This window comes from Hemibagrus wyckioides, linkage group LG02 (assembly GCF_019097595.1).
Source record: "Hemibagrus wyckioides isolate EC202008001 linkage group LG02, SWU_Hwy_1.0, whole genome shotgun sequence".
In the NCBI taxonomy this organism is placed as follows: domain Eukaryota; kingdom Metazoa; phylum Chordata; class Actinopteri; order Siluriformes; family Bagridae; genus Hemibagrus; species Hemibagrus wyckioides.
The window spans coordinates 16,936,787-16,956,516 of record NC_080711.1 but is presented as its reverse complement, the minus strand read 5'-3'; the positions used below and the strand labels follow the sequence as shown (position 1 = coordinate 16,956,516).

At 37.7% G+C, this 19,730-nt stretch overlaps 1 protein-coding gene across 3 annotated transcripts; it reads right to left on the bottom strand.

Annotated features, from left to right (window-relative positions):
• Window positions 1-347: 347 nt before the first annotated feature.
• srl (sarcalumenin) lies at window positions 348-18,268 on the bottom strand. Of its 3 annotated transcripts, none has more exons than XM_058410526.1 (7): window positions 18,161-18,268; window positions 9,455-9,553; window positions 9,071-9,166; window positions 7,997-8,032; window positions 4,019-4,135; window positions 2,978-3,211; window positions 348-1,677 (listed from the first exon to the last, which is right to left on the bottom strand). In XM_058410526.1, the coding sequence occupies exons 1-7, from the start codon at window positions 18,216-18,218 to the stop codon at window positions 866-868; spliced, it is 1,452 nt and encodes a 483-aa protein (XP_058266509.1). In that variant the 5' UTR covers window positions 18,219-18,268; the 3' UTR covers window positions 348-865. The 3 variants fall into 3 exon arrangements, with proteins under 3 accessions (XP_058266509.1, XP_058266519.1, XP_058266529.1); XM_058410536.1 differs by having other exon boundaries at window positions 9,455-9,550; window positions 18,161-18,262; XM_058410546.1 differs by lacking the exon at window positions 7,997-8,032.
• Window positions 18,269-19,730: the final 1,462 nt, after the last annotated feature.

The following is a 19,730-nucleotide window of genomic DNA, read 5'->3' as shown; positions in this document are numbered from 1 at the left end:
TGGGGATGTCAAATAAACAGGCAGTTTTATGATCAGAAACACTTTATTTCTTTTTTCACTTGGAAATTCACATGGTTAAAACACATGGGCTAATATGTCAATTAAGCATTTAAAAAGAGGTTTCTCTCTCTCCAAAAAAGCCTGAAATTTACAGAAAACAAAATAATCTTACTAATATGACATTCAAGTGAACATTGCAGATGATGTTCCATTCAAGTGGAAAAAGAATTATAGGTAGATATACTTTGCTATTAAAATGTGCATCAAGAAATTAAGTAAAAATGTATGAATATGTGCCCCTTTAAATTCTACTAACTAAACTAATCATGCAGCACAGTGATTTTCCCCAAATAGAATATAACATGAGAAGGATACCAGCATAGTCACAATTCTGCAAATATAATGAACACTTGTAAAAAAACAAACAAAAAAAACAGAATGTTGATAGTGTGAGCTAATGTGCTCATTTCGTTTTTATAGACACTTTGTTTACAGAGCCACAACCTGCTAAATCTCTTACAAACTTGTCAACAATTTTTTTTTTCCAATCTTACTCATACTGACTGTATCAGTCTCATATTTTTGTATATCAACTATAATTTTCCCCTGGATTAAAAAAAATGTCCTTTCCAAACTTAGAACAGTTTATTAATGCAGATGAATGCAAAACAGATTTAATAAAAATATTCAGAACACTGGCTCTTTTTGCCAATTAAAAAATGCTAAAATTTTAATTCTCTTTTTGCACACCTCCTCAACTTCTGAGATTGACCTGTGGCAGGAGCAGGATGTGTTTCCAATGCTCCTGTGCTACCAATATTGCCATTTTTGCTTTATATTGTCACTTTTTCCACTCTTTCTTCTGTCAGTTTCGTCTGTAGCGATTCTTGGGCTTCTCTCCACACCCTGTTGCCTCACAGGAGGACAGGGTAGGGTTCTTATTGGAGTGGATGCTGCTCAGGAGTCCTGGCAAATCAGTGGTAATTGCCCTTTCAATCTTATCCAGCAGACAGCCACCTATATAAGAGCACTGGGCAGAGAGCTGCTTGAAACTATTTACTGGGTTGATGCCAAAGAAGTCACGGTATGCATCACGGTTGGGCAGGTCGAACTTGCTGACATTGGTCTTAGCCAGGATTGACTTGAAAATATAGAACCTATCTGGGTCATCCACAATTTCCTTGAACACCAATTCAGGATCACTGAAGAAGCTCATCTTCTCTTTGAATGTTTGCACATAACGATCCACCAGAAGGGCATGGATGCGTACACGAATGCCATGTTGGCGAATAAAGGCAATCTTATTCTCTAGGCGATTCTCAATCACCTGGTTTAAGTCTTCCAGGAGAGAAATTTCCTCACGCTTAAAGAGCTCTCGGCTGGTGTTGGGGGCATAGTCATAGGGCCAGAAGGAGCTGACATACACACGTGGGGGCTCAGTCACATTGATAAGGGGTGCAAGGCTCCAGAACAAGGCACCATACACACGCATGAGATCCTGAGTGGCCAAGCTATCAGCCTTGTTAAGGATGATGCGTATCTGTGACTCTCGACCTTTCAGTTGTCTGAAGAGCATCTCTAGCTCAAGGCCAACATCCAACTTGGTGGGGTCAAATACCACAAATATTAGGTCAGCACGGTCAATGAACCACTGGCACACATCATTAAAGGGATACCCTGTGTAGAAATGGTAAAATTATATAGAAATGTAATTCTATAGAATACATCTCATTTAAAATACAAATGCATGCAAATGGATAAAAACGTTTCTTTAAATATTACAGTTGCACCACTAGACAAGAAGTTTATTTGTTTGTGTTTCTGCTGTGTTTCAACCTAGGGTCAGGCCCATAAGTATTTGGACAGTTACATAATTTTTTTTTTTTTTTTTTATCATTTTGAGCTTCAAATGAAGCCATATAGATCTAATTGAAGTGTTGGCTTTCAGTTTCAGTCAAAGGGATTAAAAAAATATCAGTTAACCATTTAAATCCTTTTTGACAATTGAGGAGGAAAGGAAAAGCTTACAATATACAGCATCATCTGTCAAACACGATAGAGGCAGTGTTATGTCATGATTATTGATGGTGTGACTGCTGATAGAATTAGCGGGGTAAATTGATAAATGTACACAGATAATTGATAAATGTACACATATTTTCTGTTCGGATTCAGTGAAATGCAGCACAACTGATAGGATGGTGCTTTAAAGTACAGATAGATAATGACCCAAAACAATAAGAGCTTCATAAGACACAGAAACAGAATGCTCTTAAATGGGTGAGTCACTCACTTGACCTCTACTCAGTTGGGAATGCTTTTCATGTACTAAAGACAAAACTGAAGCCAGAAAGATCCACAAAAAAAACAAACAGCTGAAGGCAGTTGGAGTAAAGGTCTGTAAAAGCATTTCAAGGGATGTCCATGGGTTCTAGAATTCAAGCAGTCGTTGACCCCAATGGATTTGCATCCAAGTATTAAATATAATATTTATAATTTATTATTATTAATTTATTTATAATACAATTATGTTCAATTACTTCTGAACCTGTGAAAATGGAGGGATTATATTAAAAACGTCTGTTTTTCACTTTATTGCTAATGCAATATTTTTAAAAGCCTTGAATTAAAGCTGAAAGGCTACACTTCAGTTACTTCTTGTTTAATTCCAAATAAAATGTGCATGTACAGAGACAAAATTACAAATCTTGTGTCACTGACCAAATACTTATGGACTCACCTGTATATATACTTTTCAGGGTTGCAGAGCCTACCCAGAAACAGTGAAGTGGAAATACACCCAAAATGGTATGCCAATTGATTGCAGAGCACATTGCACACACATACTGACACACATGGGCATTTTATTATTGCCAGTCCACCTACTGGCATGTTTTAGAAAGTGTGAGAAAACTGTAACCCATGCCAATATGGGGAGAACATGAAAAACAAAAACCTGAGCTACTGATGATTTTACCTCTCTCCTGCTGTTTGCGGTTCTCTATGATTCCTGGTGTATCCACAAACGTGACACGCTCCAGAAGCTTGTGAGGCATCTCAATACCAATCAACTTCTCGAGAAAATTCTGGCCAAATTTCTCCAGGGGAGAGAAGGAACGAGAGCTGTCAGCAGCCATTACAATGCCCTCTACAGAGCGGAGTTTTTCACCATGCATTATCACAGTGAACTCAGAAGTAGTGGGCTCAGCACCTGTAGAAAAATAAGAAGATATGGAACGTAATGAGATAAGCAATGGCTTTGTCTAAACTGCCCAGGAGATAGCTTGGTCCTTTTATTGTCAAGAATAACGCCCCAAGCTATGAGGGTCTTTCACCTCTAGACTAAATTAGCTAGCTCAATAACTGTAGGAAGCTTTATGGTGTAAGCATCAACTAAGAATGATGTATATGTCATATTTTGTATGGTAGAAGCATTGGAAAATATCTGACTGAAGCTGAATACTCCAGCAGGTAATAATAATTAAGAACCGTAATTTAAGTGGGCTGGTATATTCTCATTGCTAGCTTATTAGGCATAAGAGAAAAAACATACAAGCATTGCCTTCACCAGTACAGTGTGTTCTCAGGCTGTACTATACTGCCAATTACCAGCAGGCTCTATATAGGCTTTCCCTAATATAACCGAAATGTTATGTTAAACAGGGATAAAATGTCTAACAATAGCTCAGATAATGGTTGACTTGCCTCTGTTAATAATATAAACAGTATAATCATATAAATATGGCCAGATTAAGATGGTTTGGACATGTTCAGAGGAGGGAGAGTGAGTATATTGGTAGGAGAATGTTGGACATGGAGCAGCCAGGCAGGAGGCAAAGAGGAAGGCCAAAGAGGAGGTATATGGATGTAATAAATGAGGATATGAAGCTAGTGGGTGCAAGTATTGGGGATGCAGAAGATAGGGATAGGTGGAGAGAGATGATTTGCTGTGGTGCCCCCTGAAGGGAAAAGCCAAAAGAAGAAGAAGATAATCATATAAATATTGATAGAAACCTACCTGTGTATAACTGATAAGGAGTGTCTTGAAGCCCCAGCAAATAGTTTATCATAGAGGATTTCCCCACACTCCAGGGACCAAGGAACAGGACCATGGGTTTGGAGGCAATCTCTCCATCTGCAGTGTGACAGAGTATGCATTCAAAAAATCTAAAAGACCCAAGGTCCATGTACCTCTCAAACTAATCAACTCAAATTCACTTGTGTTAAGAATACATATACCTTTTAGAATCCTTCAAATATTTTAAAAGGCCATTAATTAGTTATTTCTTTTTAAAACTGGAGATATATAGTATCTTAATGTTTACTGATTATTTACAACTCACCCCCACATTGAAAGATGCCAATATAATATGCACACAAATCAGGTAATATGCATAGGGCTACAAATAACACACAGATCCTCATGCAGTGCTTACCCCAGTGCATTAGCAGTGGTATTCATCAAAAGTAGAAAAGTAGCAGTAAACATTCTGTATGTCTTCAGCTATGTTCACCTGCCTGGTTTAGATGGAATTAATCTCTTGCCACCAATACAAAACTCCAAGCACAATACATTAGCGAAGCATCATTACAGCAAAAAGGCAACTGTCAGGAACTACTGGGACATTTCCCTGGGGGTTCTGGCAGGCGTTTTGCCATATAGCCTGTTTTTTGTGTCATGTGTTTTTGTTGTGATTCCCACATGTCTTGTGCTATGCCCTTCCTATTGTTCTATTTCCTGCCTTGTCACCTGTTTCCCATTTGCCGTAATGTTCTACCCTATATATACCTTCCCTTTTGTACCTCATTGTGTATTGCCTTGGTTTTGTTGGGCACTCTAATCATTTTCATGTTGTGCCTTCTATAGTTCAAGTAACGCCTTTCTCTATCCAGAAGTTTATGTTTTGTTTATTTTATGTCTTGTCCATGTCATGTTGTGTTATTAGTTTTGTTTTAAATCAATAAAGCTCCAAGTTTAGATTTTAATCCTGCACTTGGGTCTGATTCACTGTATCATGGGTGAACAAGCTCTCTATGGAGTTCTGGGCTCAATCCCCACCCCTGGCAGTGTCTCCCAATTATGACAGAATGACTTGACCCTTTCCAGACCCAAAAGGATCACTTATTTAGCTTTTTTTCAGGGCTTGTTTTAGACTGGCAATGGCCGAGGAATATTGTTTGAGGAATTTTTATAACTATCTGCTTGTCGGTCACTGGCATCATCGCTCCACTCCCTGGTTTGGCGGAGGATGTGGACTCCCTGCCCCATTTCCCCAGGGATGTTCCTCCACTTTTGTTCCAGTCGAGGATGGTGCTCCACTTCTGGTTCCAAGGAGGACACCGCTCAGCACCATGTTTGGTGGAGGGCACCTCCCTTTTTATTGGACCCTATTGGAAGTGGCTCTGTCATCGTTCTGGCTGAGGATGCCACTTTGCTCCAGTTTCTGGTGCCATGGAGGACATTGCTTGGTAATCTGTCATGCGGAGGACGCTTCCCTCCCTCCACACCCCTCTAGGATATCACTCTGTCCTCCGGCTCGGCTGAGGACTTCATCTGGCTCAATTGGCTCGGCTAAGGACTTTGCTCTGGCCTTCGGATCAGCTTAGGTTGTCGCTCAGTTGTCTAGCCTGGCTGTGGATGTCACTTGCCCTTTTGCTTTGTTGCAGTTCTCCTTGCTTCCTTGCTTGGGCCTCACCCTCCCCAGCTTTCCCCTTTTTGCCTCACTATTCGCCTAGTCCAGTGATACATTGTATAGCATTTTTCATTAATTTCTTCTTGTGTAATAAAGTACTACTGCACAAAATTAAATCATACACTATGAAATCCATTAAGATGAAAGAAGAACAGTATTTATCCGTGTGAAAGTTATTGGCCATATTTAGAGTTATAACAGTATTATGTTTGGAAAATTGGTTGTGAAACTCAGTTCAGTACAATATCCTTAAATTCACAAAAGCATGAGTGCTGTTATACAGAATATTAGCATAACTGTTATTTAATGTAAGTAATCACAGATGTGCCAAATATGCAGTCTGTCTGTCTGTCTGTCTGTCTGCACTTGCCCACAGTTTGTGAAGGAACTTTGCAACCAGTTATTTGCTGATGGCACTGCTGGATGCCAAAGGGAAGTAAGAATGATTTGTCTTTCAAGATTCCTTAGCCGACAACTGCATCTTCGGTCCTCAACATTGCCCGTTCCTTTGTTCTTCTTCAAAATAGCTTGAACAGCACATCTTGAAACCCTATTCTACTTTAAAATGTTTTGCCAGATCAAATATATTTGACATATGCCAACTTAGATACAGCCTATGTCTCCTAGCCCAAAAGAACTATGGCCAGAGACAGCTTAACACAGTTTTATAGGGTTGAAAATTTAGTGCTTGAATTAGAGTGCTTGTTAACTTGCTCTGCAGGTTTGTTTGTACTAAAGAGTATAAAAACTGACTTAATAGCATGTCAGTACAGCATTATTTTCAGTGCAGTATAGATGTCCTATTTAATTTGATGTATTTACTATGTAGTGTATTGAATGTGAATTATGTGAAAAAAAAGCACAATAATTAAATTAACCCAGAGAGGGTTACTCCTATATCAAGCTTTGTTACATTTATACACATGTGGACAAAATTGTTGGTACCCTTCCATTAAAGAAAAAAACCCCACAATAGTCATTGCAATAGTCATGACCAAACTGCTCCAGCTGTCTCAGGTTTGAAGGCTGCCTTCCCCAGACTTCATGTTTCTGCTCTTTCCACAATAGGATTTAGATCAGGGCTCATAGAAGGCCACTTCAGAATAGTCCAAAAAACATCTTCTGTTTTGTTGTTAGCCATTCTTGAGTATTTTTAGCTGTGTGTTTTGGTCCATTATCTTGTTGGAGCACCCATGACCTGCAACTGAGACCAAGCTTTTTGACACTTGGCAGCACATTTCACAGAAGAATGCCTTGTTAGTCTTGAGATTTTATTGTACCCAACAGAGATTCAAGACACCCTATGCCAGATGCAGCAAAGCAGCCCCAAACATAACTGAGCCTCCTCCATGTTTCACAGTAGATACAGTGCTCTGTCCTTTGTATGCTTAATTTTTGCATCTGTAAACATAGAGCTGATGTGACTTGGCAAAAAGCTCCAGTTTTATCTCATCTGTCCAAAGGACAGTCTCCCAGAAGGTTTGTGGCTTGTCAATATGCATTTTGGCAAATTCCATTTTCACTTTTTTGTGATTTGCTTTCAACAGTCGAGTCCTCCTCATTATTCCATTAAGTCCACTTTGACTTAAACAGCGACGGATGGTGCGATCTGACACTGATGTACCTTGACCTTTTAGTTCACCTCTAATCTCTAAAGTTAGTTTGGGCTCTTTGGTTGCCATTCTCATTATCTGTCTCTCAATTTGTCATCAATTTTCCTCTTGCAACCACATCCAGGAAGGTTGGCTACAGTCCCATGAACCATAAACTTCTGAATAATATGTGCAATAATATATATATATATATATATATATATATATATATATATATTGTGTGTGTGTGTGTGTGTGTATATATATATATATATATACACACACACACACACACACACACACTATTATATTACTTTTCATCCTTATAATAGGCAGACGGACTGATTGAAGTTCGAAGACACATGTGATGCTAATTACAGGACACACTTAAGTTTAACATGTCCCTATAGTCAAATTACCATCATTTTTATCCAGGCCAGTTTCATTAGACTGTAATGCTTCTGTTGAACCACAATTCAAAAGCAATGTCTAATTTTCAGTACTTTTTTTTTATTATTACTTTTGCCAGTTTCAAGTTATTGATTGAGTTAATGAAAGACTGAATGACTTATGACTGTACCTGGACACCTAGCAAATTGTCATAACATTATGACTATAGCATTCATACAGGATGAATGTGTGCAGCCAGTGCTAGCAGGGGGTCAGAAGCTTAGGCAGGGGCCATGCAGAAGAATGCCCCATGATACCAACCTGTGGCTGAATCCCCCAGGGTACGTCCTGGATAAGCTGTTTAGTGGAAGTAGGGAAGGTGAGCAATAGGACAATGAGAGCAGAATAGAAAGAGCTGCAGTGCAGTGAAAATGTAATTGGGATTAACAAGAGAGTAAGGAAAATTTAAGAAAGAAAGAAAGAAAGAAAGAAAGAAAGAAAGAAAGAAAGAAAGAAAGAAAGAAAGAAAGAAAGAAAGTAATATAATAATAATGATTATCAAAAGAATGCAGATGCATTATGAATCACAGATTGATTTTCCATGATGTCATAGAGATGTGAGAATCAATAAGTTGTTCTAATGGTTAACAAAATGAAATATTCTTCTAGAATGGTGAAGTACGCAAATGTTTTACTTGTGATGTTATTTGTGTGTAATGTTTTACTTGTGATGTTATTAAGTTTGTTAATATTTGTTAGTATTTAATATTTGTAACTATTTAAAATAGTTAATATTTGTTCTTTGTTCTCTATCATTTTCTGTAGTTATAGTTCTCAAGCTGATTCATATGAAACATGGAATATGGAATAAGATAAATGTATTTATCTGAAAACCTTGACTACTGACTGTGTAAAATGTTTACTAACACTGGTAATGTTAGTAGGAAAAGACACTCAGTGGACAATCTACAGTTTTCAAAGGTTAGCTAGAATGCAGCTGAATGTGTCACGATAAAACCAAACCCATGTCACTATAAAACCAAATCCATGTTAGCTGAACTAAAAGTGCATTTTTATCAATTTCTTGCAAAGCCATGTAAAAATTACACCTACTGAACTACAGTATTAAAGGCATGGGTTGAAAAGATGGCATTGAAAATGGATGAAATCTTAATATACCAATTATAGTGAACTTTGGGTGTTTTTATGGAATGCAGTAATCTCATTAACCTTCCTAGAAACCTGGTGAAACTAATTAATTATAGAAAGCCATCAATTAATTGGACACTGATGATGAGATTGGACACCGATGTGATTGCAATCAAATAGATGATGAAGGACATTTGACTCAGTCACTGCACACAGTGGACAAATGTAAGTTTGCTTGTGATGTACCTGAGATCTCATGTTGTCTGAGCTCATTGTATTTGTAAGCATGTTCCATTGGCTTGATGGAATTGTGGTAGATCATTCTCAGCTTCTGCAAAGCAGCTAAAAACAAGATAGAAAGCAGAGTAAATAATTAAGCAGAGATTGAGGAATGGATATGAACATGGAAGTAAACAGTAGTTTGCCAGATGATGTGATGCATTATGTTTTTCTCAATAGTCATGCATTACATACCTTCTGTATTCAAATCTGGAAATATGGATTATGTAATTAATGGTATAGCTTCATTCATAGAGGGGCCATCATTCAAGATACTAAGATTGCAAAATGAATTTGAGGGTCTCTGAGTTTTAAAGCAGCTATAAATATGCAACCCATGAGTCTTCTCACCTGCATAGTTTCCTGCATTCTCTTCTGCTGCCAATCGTAATGTTTCATCAATGTGGGATCTGTCTCTCAGTACAGAGTCCAATACCTCCTCATCCTCTGCTGAGGACAAAATAGGAAATACTTTAGAATAGCACAGAGGGCCTATATCTAGGAAGTTATACATTTCCTTCCAGTAACATTAACCAAGTCCCAGGACATATCTTTCAAAGAAAGTCAGTATGTACCTTGATTCACTGGTTGTATTAATTTAGCAAAATTAATGCTACAACTGGATAACTATGAGAGGGTGAGTAGAACAGAATGTCTTGCACACAAGGTGACATGAGACCCACACAATGCTGCTCCTTTGGCTTTAAACAGAACTTATATTTAGCCCCTGCAAATCCCAAAATTAAACAGATCAGTGGCACAAAGTAGCCATGGTTGCACTATTCAGTGGACTGTGTATGTGGATGTGAATGTTGGGGACTCCCTAGTTTCATAACAGCTCCAAAGCCTCTGGGATAGCTTCTCTTCTCTGTACAGTGGATGAAGATAATAGCAGCCAAACCACTACCTTCCCCCGACTCTAAATATATCCAGCAATGATGACCCATCAGCCTTTTAAGAATGTCTGTATGTGACTATGAACATGGAGGGCTTATGGTCACTGTATAATTTGTCTGGAATCAAGTTTCACACTGGTATTCTGGACAGAGCTAAATATGGAGGTAACTGTTCTGTCCTCCTTATTCACACTTCCACTTTTGGAGGACTGTGCTATGTTTGTTTGGGCTGGTTAGTTTTCTTATTTCCATACATAGTACAAAGAGCCATTCAAAAATCTTTATTATTATATATTCTATATAATAATCTATTGAATATAGAAAATTTCCAGTCACATTTCCAGTCTGAAGTTACTGTAACTCATATCATTATTTCATTTAAAATGTGTCTTAGTCATAATAAATGCACCTTGCAACACTACTACCAATTTCACAGAGTTTTATCAATAATCTACTGGAGTTATCAATTCTGACTGGATCACCATCTGACCCCACTGAACTTGATAAAGCCACTGAATGCTTAAAGTGAACATTCTGCTACACTCCAGATAACGTAGCTCCACTTGAAAGAAAACCAATTAGGGTGAAAAAAACAAGCACCCTGGTATAAAGATCACACATGCACCTTAAAACAGGCCACTAAAAAAACAGAATGGAAGAAGAGCCTCCTGAACTATAGAAAATCTCTAGTTACTAGATCAGTGTATCTCTTCAGCCTAACAGAAGAAAACAAAACATGCATACTATCAATATGTAGTAGATATGGCATCATGAATGTTTCAAATTGGCCAAATTGAAAAGATCAGGCAAAATATAATCAGACTATAAATTTAAAGCCAGACAATTTGATAACTAGCCATGTAGATAACAATATAGCTAGATAATATCAAAAATTAGAACATTTTGTTCTACTGCTTTACTTATTTAATCAATTTCTCCCTTAAAACTGGCTATGTACCTAAATCTTTTAAACTAGTAGTTATTAAACCCCAAAAACTGATTTTGGCCCCTGTCAGCTATCCAACTGACTGGCCAATATCAAATATCCTCTTTATCTCCAAGATCCTAGAAAAGGTTGTGAGCACAACGATTATGCTCATGCTACATAGAAATAACATGTGTCAGTCAGGATTTAGGCCTCATCATAGCACCAAGACGTGATAAATTTAAAATAAAATTAAAACTTATGCTGATGACACTCAGTTTTATGTTTCAGCAAAGCCAAATGAGAGCCACAAGCATAATAAAGTTGAGGAAAGTTTGCTCCAAGTTAATAAGCACCAGATGCTTATTAACTTGCTTCTACTTAATCCTGACAAGACAGAAGTACTTGTACACAGATCACAATGCAGCTTGAAGTAAGCTTTCTGATTATATAGTAGCTCTGGATGGCCTTTCTGTTTCATGTGTAGTAAAAGACATTGGTATGATTATTAACTCCAGTTTTTCATTTGGAGCTTGTGTAGATATTAACACTTAAATAAAAAAATTTTCTCTCAAATATATTGCCAAGATTTTAGACATTTAATGTAACTACACAATGCAGAAAAACTAGTTAATGCATTTCTTACTTTATTTTGGATTATTGTCATGCCTTCCTGTCTATATGTTCCTGTCGGTGAATAAACAAGCTCCAGTTAGTCCAGAATGCAGCAGCAAGAGTCTTTACCAGAACCAATAGATATGACCACATAACCCGTATCTTGTCGACTCTGCATTGTCTTTTCAATTAAATTTCAAATTGATTCTAAAATACTACCAATGGTCTATAAAGCACTGAATGGTCTTGCCCTTTAATGATCTACCATGCTTATTTCAATCAAAAGATGCAGGGTATTTGTTGGTACCTCAAACTGTGAAGTCTACAGAGGGCAGAACCTTCTCATACAAAGCCCGACAGTTATTGAACAACCTTCCAATTAGTGTTCAGGATACAATCTTAGTGTCCAAGCTGAAAATGTGTTTGTTTTGTATTATTTTTTATTAATCAGTGTTTTTTTCTCTCTCTCTATCAAAACAATTTCAATTAAATTTCATTAAATTTATTTGTATAGTGCTTTGGGAAAGAAAAACTCCCTGAGATTACATAAATAAGAAACCTTAAGAGGATCCAGGATCAGAAGGGAACCCATCCCCATTTGAGTGACCCACTGCCTCTCTCTTTCTCTCTCTCTCTCTCTCTCTCTCTCTCTACACACTAGTCCTGAGATACCCTTTCTGCTCTCTGGACCTTCTTGATCCATCCTGATGCCCTACTTCTGGCTTGCTTGTCAGGGGTACATTTTAAATTTTAAATTTATTTTCCAGAATTTCTACATTGGACAGTTACTTAATGACAATGCCCATTGTTAAAATACCATGCTAATTATTTTATTTAAATTTACAATTAAATTTAATTAAGCCCTTCATGCTAGATTAGCTGGAGCTAGATTGTCAAGCAATGGCTGATTCCACTCCCTGTGGGAGACCATCTAACACATATAGGGCAGAAGTTTCCAGCATGTCTTCTCCCCGTTTGGTCACACAAGCCTCACAACACAACATAGAGACTCATCTCAATGAGGTTGTGTGCAACTTCTCATATTTCTTAGCTGAACACAAAGGAAAGTGATGAATTAGTGAAAATACTGGAAATAGAAGTGATATATAGGAGTCCAACAGTGACCGGAACAGCTGAAGCATGCTGGTTCACATGGGTTTTCATGTGGACTGGAAAGTGAACGTGGTGTCTAAATTTCATGCCTATCCATTGCCTCCTGTTGAAGAGCTCCTGTATCGGCTCATTTTGATTTGACCCTGGATGTGACCCATGGCTATTGGCAAACAGTCTATACCAATTAGTCACACTTCTGTTTTCTCTTTGAGGAACTGGGGATTGGGTGTTTCAGAAGTGGATAAGTTGCTACATATTATTGTAACACTTCCCAGGTTCTCGTAGGGAAAGTGGATGCACTCTAGTCTGCCCCCACTTCCATAGTCTTTACTAATGGTTAGAAGCAGCGTGTGCAGAATGTAAGAGCAAACCTAATCTTTGAGCTGGGCCAGTCTAACAATTAACTTGGTGAAGTGTGAAATTGGGTGGGTAGCACTATGGTATCTGGGATTCCACCTGGGCCATCAGTGGGTGTGTCCCCAAATTAATGAGACTGCTGCGATTGTTGCCTGTCTGAGACCCAAAAGGAGGTAGGATAGTTCCTGGAGTTGGAGGGATGTTATAGCAGGTTTGTGCCTAATTATTTGGATCATATTGGCCTGTTGACTGATCTCACTAAAAAGGGACACCAGATCTGCTTCAATGATCAGAATTGAGCCAGCAGGCCTTTATGATGTCTACAGCAGCTCTCTTTTGGTGACCTCTACCTTTAATGTTGCAGACCGACATGTCAGAAATGAAGTTGGAGTTGTTCTGTCCCAAGTGGTGGAGGGGAAGGACTGCTAGGTGTTGAACATGAGCAGGACAATTTCCATTGTGAGCAAGCATTTGTAGTGCCTCAACAGTGTAATGGTCTGGGGCCCATAAACTGTAACGCATTACAACTAAGTACACTAAAGAATCACCCACCAGTGCTATTTATTATTACTAGGAGCAAGCTTGCATCAGTTGTATCTGATTTTATTATAGTTATAGTTATCACAAACAGACATTTCTTCAAATGTAACACAGTTTGTTACTTGCAGGTCTGTGTGAACAAAAACACATTGAGCCTGACATTTTTATTTCCAATTTGGGGTACTGAAACCCGATGTCAAGTAATGCAACCTTTGTCTGGACAGGCAGATTTATTTATTCTACTGATATTTTTTTTTTATAATTTACAATATAGCAAATAATTTAAAAGTTCAATGCATTCTTTGCTGTTGTTTGTTCTTCAAATGCACTAAGAAAAGAGATTAAAAATTGACATCGTTCATCAATTCTTACTTTAGAACTAGTAAAAGTCATGCACTTCCTACAAGTGTTAAGATCGACACATTTGATCTTAACATTTATATCTGTGCAAGAAAAATGTATGCAATTAAAAATTAAAAAAAAAAATAAAGAAATTATTAAAAAATATATTTACATACAGATATCCATACAGATAATTTTTTCTGGAGGTCAGTGAAAAAAATTCTCTGTATGGATATCTGTATGTAAATATATTTTTTAATAATTTCTAACTGTCAACTCCAGCTGTCGCTAACTCAATGTTCTTATTGTTTTAGGTCTTTTTACACCATTCTGTGTCTAAAACACTCAAACCAGCCCAGCTGGCACCAACAATCATGCCACAATTTAAATCACAAAGATCACATTTTTCCTAAATTTGATTTTTGAGGTTAACATTAACTTAAGCCATTGACCTGTATCTGCACGATGTTTTGCACTGTGTTGCTGTGACATGATTAGGTGATCACATAACTGCAAAAATGTACACGGGTGCCTATTAAAGTGAAAAATGTATATTCAATTACTCTTTAAAGAATTAGGGATGTCTGTCCTTAGCTTTCTCTGAACCCATAGGATTTATCAATAGCTAAAGTTTTTATTTTGTTAGGGAAAATTCTGATAAAGATGTCTAGGCAAAGGCCCTTTAGTTCTAGGGTAAGTGGGGCTTATTTCCTTGCCAAGGATCAATAACAAAGACTATGACCGTGATCCCATGGGCTACATCAGGCTCATCTTGTCAAGGAGTTAATTTAAAGATGCTGAGTATATTGGTTTAGTCCTTTCTTAATAAAAAAAAAAAAAGGATGATCATGTTCCTGTTAAAGCTGTACTTTTTTGTTTTTGTTAGAGCTGCACATTTTTTTATTGTTAAACCTGCAATTTATTTTTTTTTCTGCTGGATGCCTATGGAGTTGGATGATGGCCATGATTTCAAACTATATCAGAGCATCTTCAGCAAGCACATACAGACTCTTGCTTTAACTGCAGAATAATACATTCTTGCAACCAGCACTTGTACATGAGAATGTGAACCCAGCCCAGCATAGTGCAATATCAGACCCTTAATCATTTATAAACATTGATTGAATGTTTGAGCTTAAGTGATTCTTATCCCTGGCAAAAAAAAAAATATACCTTCCAATATCCGAAAAAGTTAATCCACATCACATAATTTTCATGTCATTGCACAATTGCAGCATTGCAAAAGGATACACTCAGAGAACATTAAGTGATAAAACATGAAATAATTATTCAAACTAATAACTAATTTATCTTCCCTGTAAACCACTGTAAAGGTTTTATAACCTTTATAAAAAAAATAAAATAAAAAAAAAACCCACACTAACCACACTTTTTTTTAAATCATATTGTTATAACAGCATCCACTCTTCTCTCTAGGTTTTCAAATAGATTTCGGAACATGTCTGTGGGGATTTTTGCTCATTCAAAAGGGCATTAGTAAGGTCACATAATCCCAAAATTGTTCAGGGGGGGTCAGGGCTCAGGCCACTCAAGCAAACTATGTCTTTAAGAACCATGCTTTGTGCACAAGGGCATTATGATGATGAAACAAGTTTGAATTCTGTTGCTCCAATGAAGTGCTAAAGCATATAAAGACATTCTAGACAAGTTTGTGCTTACAGCTTTGGGTAAGGCCCACATATGCGTAAGATGTTGTGTATGTCTGTTGGTGGTAGGGATAGTAAGAGATGCAGAGGTTTCATGTGCAGGTTTCTTATTCCAAGACTGAAATAACAATAGAATAGATCAAGCCATGAAAAGAGTGGGCCTGGAGATATGCAGTATTTTCAATGATATGAGTTTTGTAGAGATAATCAAGCAAATATCCATAATCTCATCAGTGCATTGGATCCACTAAATAATTCCTTTAAATTTTAAAATTCTGGCATGTTTTTTTATTTATATGCTGGGTTAAAATCCATGCATAAAAATAAGGGAAAAAAATAGGCTTTTTGAATGTGTAGTGCGTTCAAATTAGGTCTCAAAGTGCATCCCTGTCTACCCTGTGCACTTCTTGTCTTTAGCACCACAAGATGGTTTGTGCCCTTTTACTAAAACACCCAGTATATTATGATTTAGTTGATGGGATAACATCTTGCTTGAGTCAAGGCTACTTAATACAAAGTTGGTTTCTAGAACAAGGACTAAACAATTGCATGCTAAACAGAAAGGCATCTCTTTTTTTTATAATTTGTAAAGGAATACAATTTATATTAAATAGGACGAAAAGAACAACCAAGATTAATGTTAAATTCACTCCACGCTTACATTCTTAGTTTCATGTTTTCTTCAGTCACTGTTGCCTTTAGCTTTGGTAGAATGAAAATAGAGTGAAAACCTGTGACTCTGACTATTCCCATCAATAAAGATGAGAATTTTTTTTAAGGCAGATACAAACATGCTCGCATTTGTAATTTTTTTTTTTTTAATGAAAAAATAGTTAATAAAGCTGAGACCTTTGTCAGGCACTTTACTAAACACTACCACAAGGGGACACTTCGCACCTCTCCTAAGTGCTCACAGTACTACAGGGTTTTATCATTATTCTCTTCTAAATAATTGAACTTTTTTCAGGCTCTAGGTCCGTACAAATATGGTAGCCATATTTGACTATTTTCAGATTTAGAAAACGGCTCCTAACACAAAAATATATGACCAAACAGGTAGATTATGATTCCCATCTTTACTTTTTACAGTATTATTTATTGCAGTCTTATACTGTATCTTAATTGAGTTCATCTTGATGGAAGCACAACTATAATATAAAGCATTTTATAATAAAAATGACACCAAAAAAATAATTATTATAATTATTATATTGTTAAAAAATAATTATTATTAACATATATTTTATAAAGTTATCTATCAGCGTAAGTGTTGAAATAAAGCCATGTATGGGCAGCTGCTTGAAATAATTTGTGATTGTGACAGTGCAGGGTGACAGCAGCTGTGTTGTGTGTAAATTGGGGAGTGGGAGGTAGGGAAAAAAAGATTAAGGGAGGGAGAAGAGAGGTAAAGGGAGTGGGAGGGGAAAGAGGGTGAGAGGACAGAGATCTATAGTGGACAGTATCCAGTTACAGGGTGATTTCCAATCTTAGATACCTGATGGGATTCTAGGCGTGGGGAACCCAAGGGCAGAACAAGGGTAAAGGCTCCTGTCAGAACCAACCAAAAAAAGCCCATGCGTAACTTGGCTCTAAAAAGGTGGTACAATTTGGTGCAAAAAAAAGGAAACATTTACCACTTTGAGTTAGGGTGATTAGACAAACTCCTCCTCCAGAAATGTGTGATGTTAACTCGATACTTTATCTTAAATCCAAACAGTATTCAATAAATATAAATAAAAGTATTTACATATTAAGTCCTGAAGCCATCAAAGTAATGTCAGAACTACTACCTTTAAAACCACAAGTCAACACAATCAAAAACCTGGTCACATATTTTTAATTGTTCTGTGATAGAATAAAAAAGAAGGAACACAAATAGGCCAAGCTGTCAGGCGGATCAACTACTGTTTCTAGACTTCCAGCTTGCCAAGCTCTAGGCCTTTCCATCAGCTGGTGCCATGCCTCAAGGCAGCTGACACACAATGCAAGCACTTAAGCCACTACCATACCACAATACACTTTTTCAGGTTAAAAGATTTCAGCCCTACCAACTGATTAAAAAAAGTATATTTAGTCATTAAATAAAATTGAACAGAATGTTATTTGCTTCCAAACTATATGTATGCATTTTACAGACATTTCATTTTAAACATCAATATTGAGAGTGATGCTTCAAGATTTTTCATGTTTCCAGTTTACTTTTCCAGTTTACTTATGTTTGACAGTCTACTTAATCACTGAGGGTTAGACACTGGATAAACAACTGGCTAAACACTGTCACATTGCAGAAATAACACTGTATTATTATTATTATTATTATTTTTATTATCCTTTTCACAACTCTGGTCTGCTTCAATAGTTTGGATTCAAGAATGAGAAATGTGTCTTAACACTTTGATAAATATATTGTAGTTAAACTATCGATTAGTCGCTGAATTCTAAATTTGCATGTGTTCAGAAGTTATGTGTTACACCATAAAATGAGCATCTGAGCTGAAACATCTTTTTTTCTGAGATATCAGATAAAATTATATACTTTTTGAACAATCAAACATATTTAGGAATAATCAAACAACAAAACTTAAAGTGTTAATCCTTTTACCTGTCATGGCCAGGGCCAGTAGAGAGACGAAACACCAGAACAAATCTAAGACCTTCATGTTGGCTGCCAGGAGAACTGTGACAACCTAGGTGACTATATATACCATCCTCAGAAGGTCAAGGGGCACACAGCAGGCTGTCACTCAGAGAGGACTGCTGGGTGGAGCATGTGTGCGTCACAGTGTGCATGGGGGTTGGTCCTTACAGGCGTCTATGCAGAATGGCATGCCACTGAGGACTGAACGTACTAGAGCAGCTGAATGTCTCTTTTAGCCATTATGTCTGTAATGCCAAATCAGAAGTGTGCAGCCACCCCAACCCCCATTTTACAAGGGGAAAATAACTTTTGTTGGATACAGAAGCAAGGCTTACACTGGGCAGGAGAATGAGAGAAGAACAAGTGGAGCTGAGCTCTGGCATTATAACCATTATCACTAACCATTAATATCACTATTTCACATTTTCTATAAAAATCTGGTAATATCAAAATGATGTAAAACATGTTTATGTTTAAAAGTTCTACTCTAAAGCTTCTCTGATCTTTGACATGTAACAATCAGAAGACATTTTGATATATTGATAAACAAAGACTCATGAAATCCCTGAATGGCCACAAATGGTCAGTTAATGGTCATTTCTATTGGTTCTATTGTTTAAGAACTACACTATATTGCCAAAAGTATTCGCTCACCTGCCTTGACTCGCATATGAACTTAAGTGACATCCCATTCCTAATCCATAGGGTTCAATATGATGTCGGTCCACCCTTACCGACATCGACGCAGCTATAACAGCTTCAACTCTTCTGGGAAGGCTGTCCACAAGGTTTAGGAGTGTGTTTATGGGAATTTTTGACCATTCTTCCAGAAGCGCATTTGTGAGGTCACACACTGATGTTGGACGAGAAGGCCTGGCTCTCAGTCTCTGCTCTAATTCATCCCAAAGGTGTTCTATCGGGTTGAGGTCAGGACTCTGTGCAGGCCAGTCAAGTTCATCCACACCAGACTCTGTCATCCATGTCTTTATGGACCTTGCTTTGTGCACTGGTGCGCAGTCATGTTGGAAGAGGAAGGGGCCAGCTCCAAACTGTTCCCACAAAGTTGGGAGCATGGAATTGTCCAAAATGTCTTGGTATGCTGAAGCATTGAGAGTTCCTTTCACTGGAACTAAGGGGCCAAGCCCAGCTCCTGAAAAACAACCCCACACCATAATCCCCCCTCCACCAAACTTTACACTTGGCACAATGCAGTCAGACAAGTACCGTTCTCCTGGCAACCGCCAAACCCAGACTCGTCCATCAGATTGCCAGATGGAGAAGCGCGATTCGTCACTCCAGAGAACGCGTCTCCAGTGCTCTAGAGTCCAGTGGCGGCGTGCTTTACACCACTGCATCCGACGCTTTGCATTGCACTTGGTGATGTATGGCTTGGATGCAGCTGCTCGGCCATGGAAACCCATTCCATGAAGCTCTCTGCGCACTGTTCTTGAGCTAATCTGAAGGCCACATGAAGTTTGGAGGTCTGTAGCGATTGACTCTGCAGAAAGTTGGTGACCTCTTCGCACTATGCGCC

Excerpts from the sequence above, each read along its gene's own strand:
- srl (XM_058410526.1), bottom strand. The coding sequence starts at position 18,218 with ATGAAGGTCTTAGATTTGTTCTGGTGTTTCGTCTCTCTACTGGCCCTG. Across the intron at positions 9,554-18,160 it reads ACTGGCCCTGGCCATGACAG|CAGAGGATGAGGAGGTATTG; the intron begins GTAAAAGGATTA and ends TTTTGTCCTCAG. Across the intron at positions 8,033-9,070 it reads CAGACAACATGAGATCTCAG|CTTATCCAGGACGTACCCTG; the intron begins GTACATCACAAG and ends TCCACTAAACAG.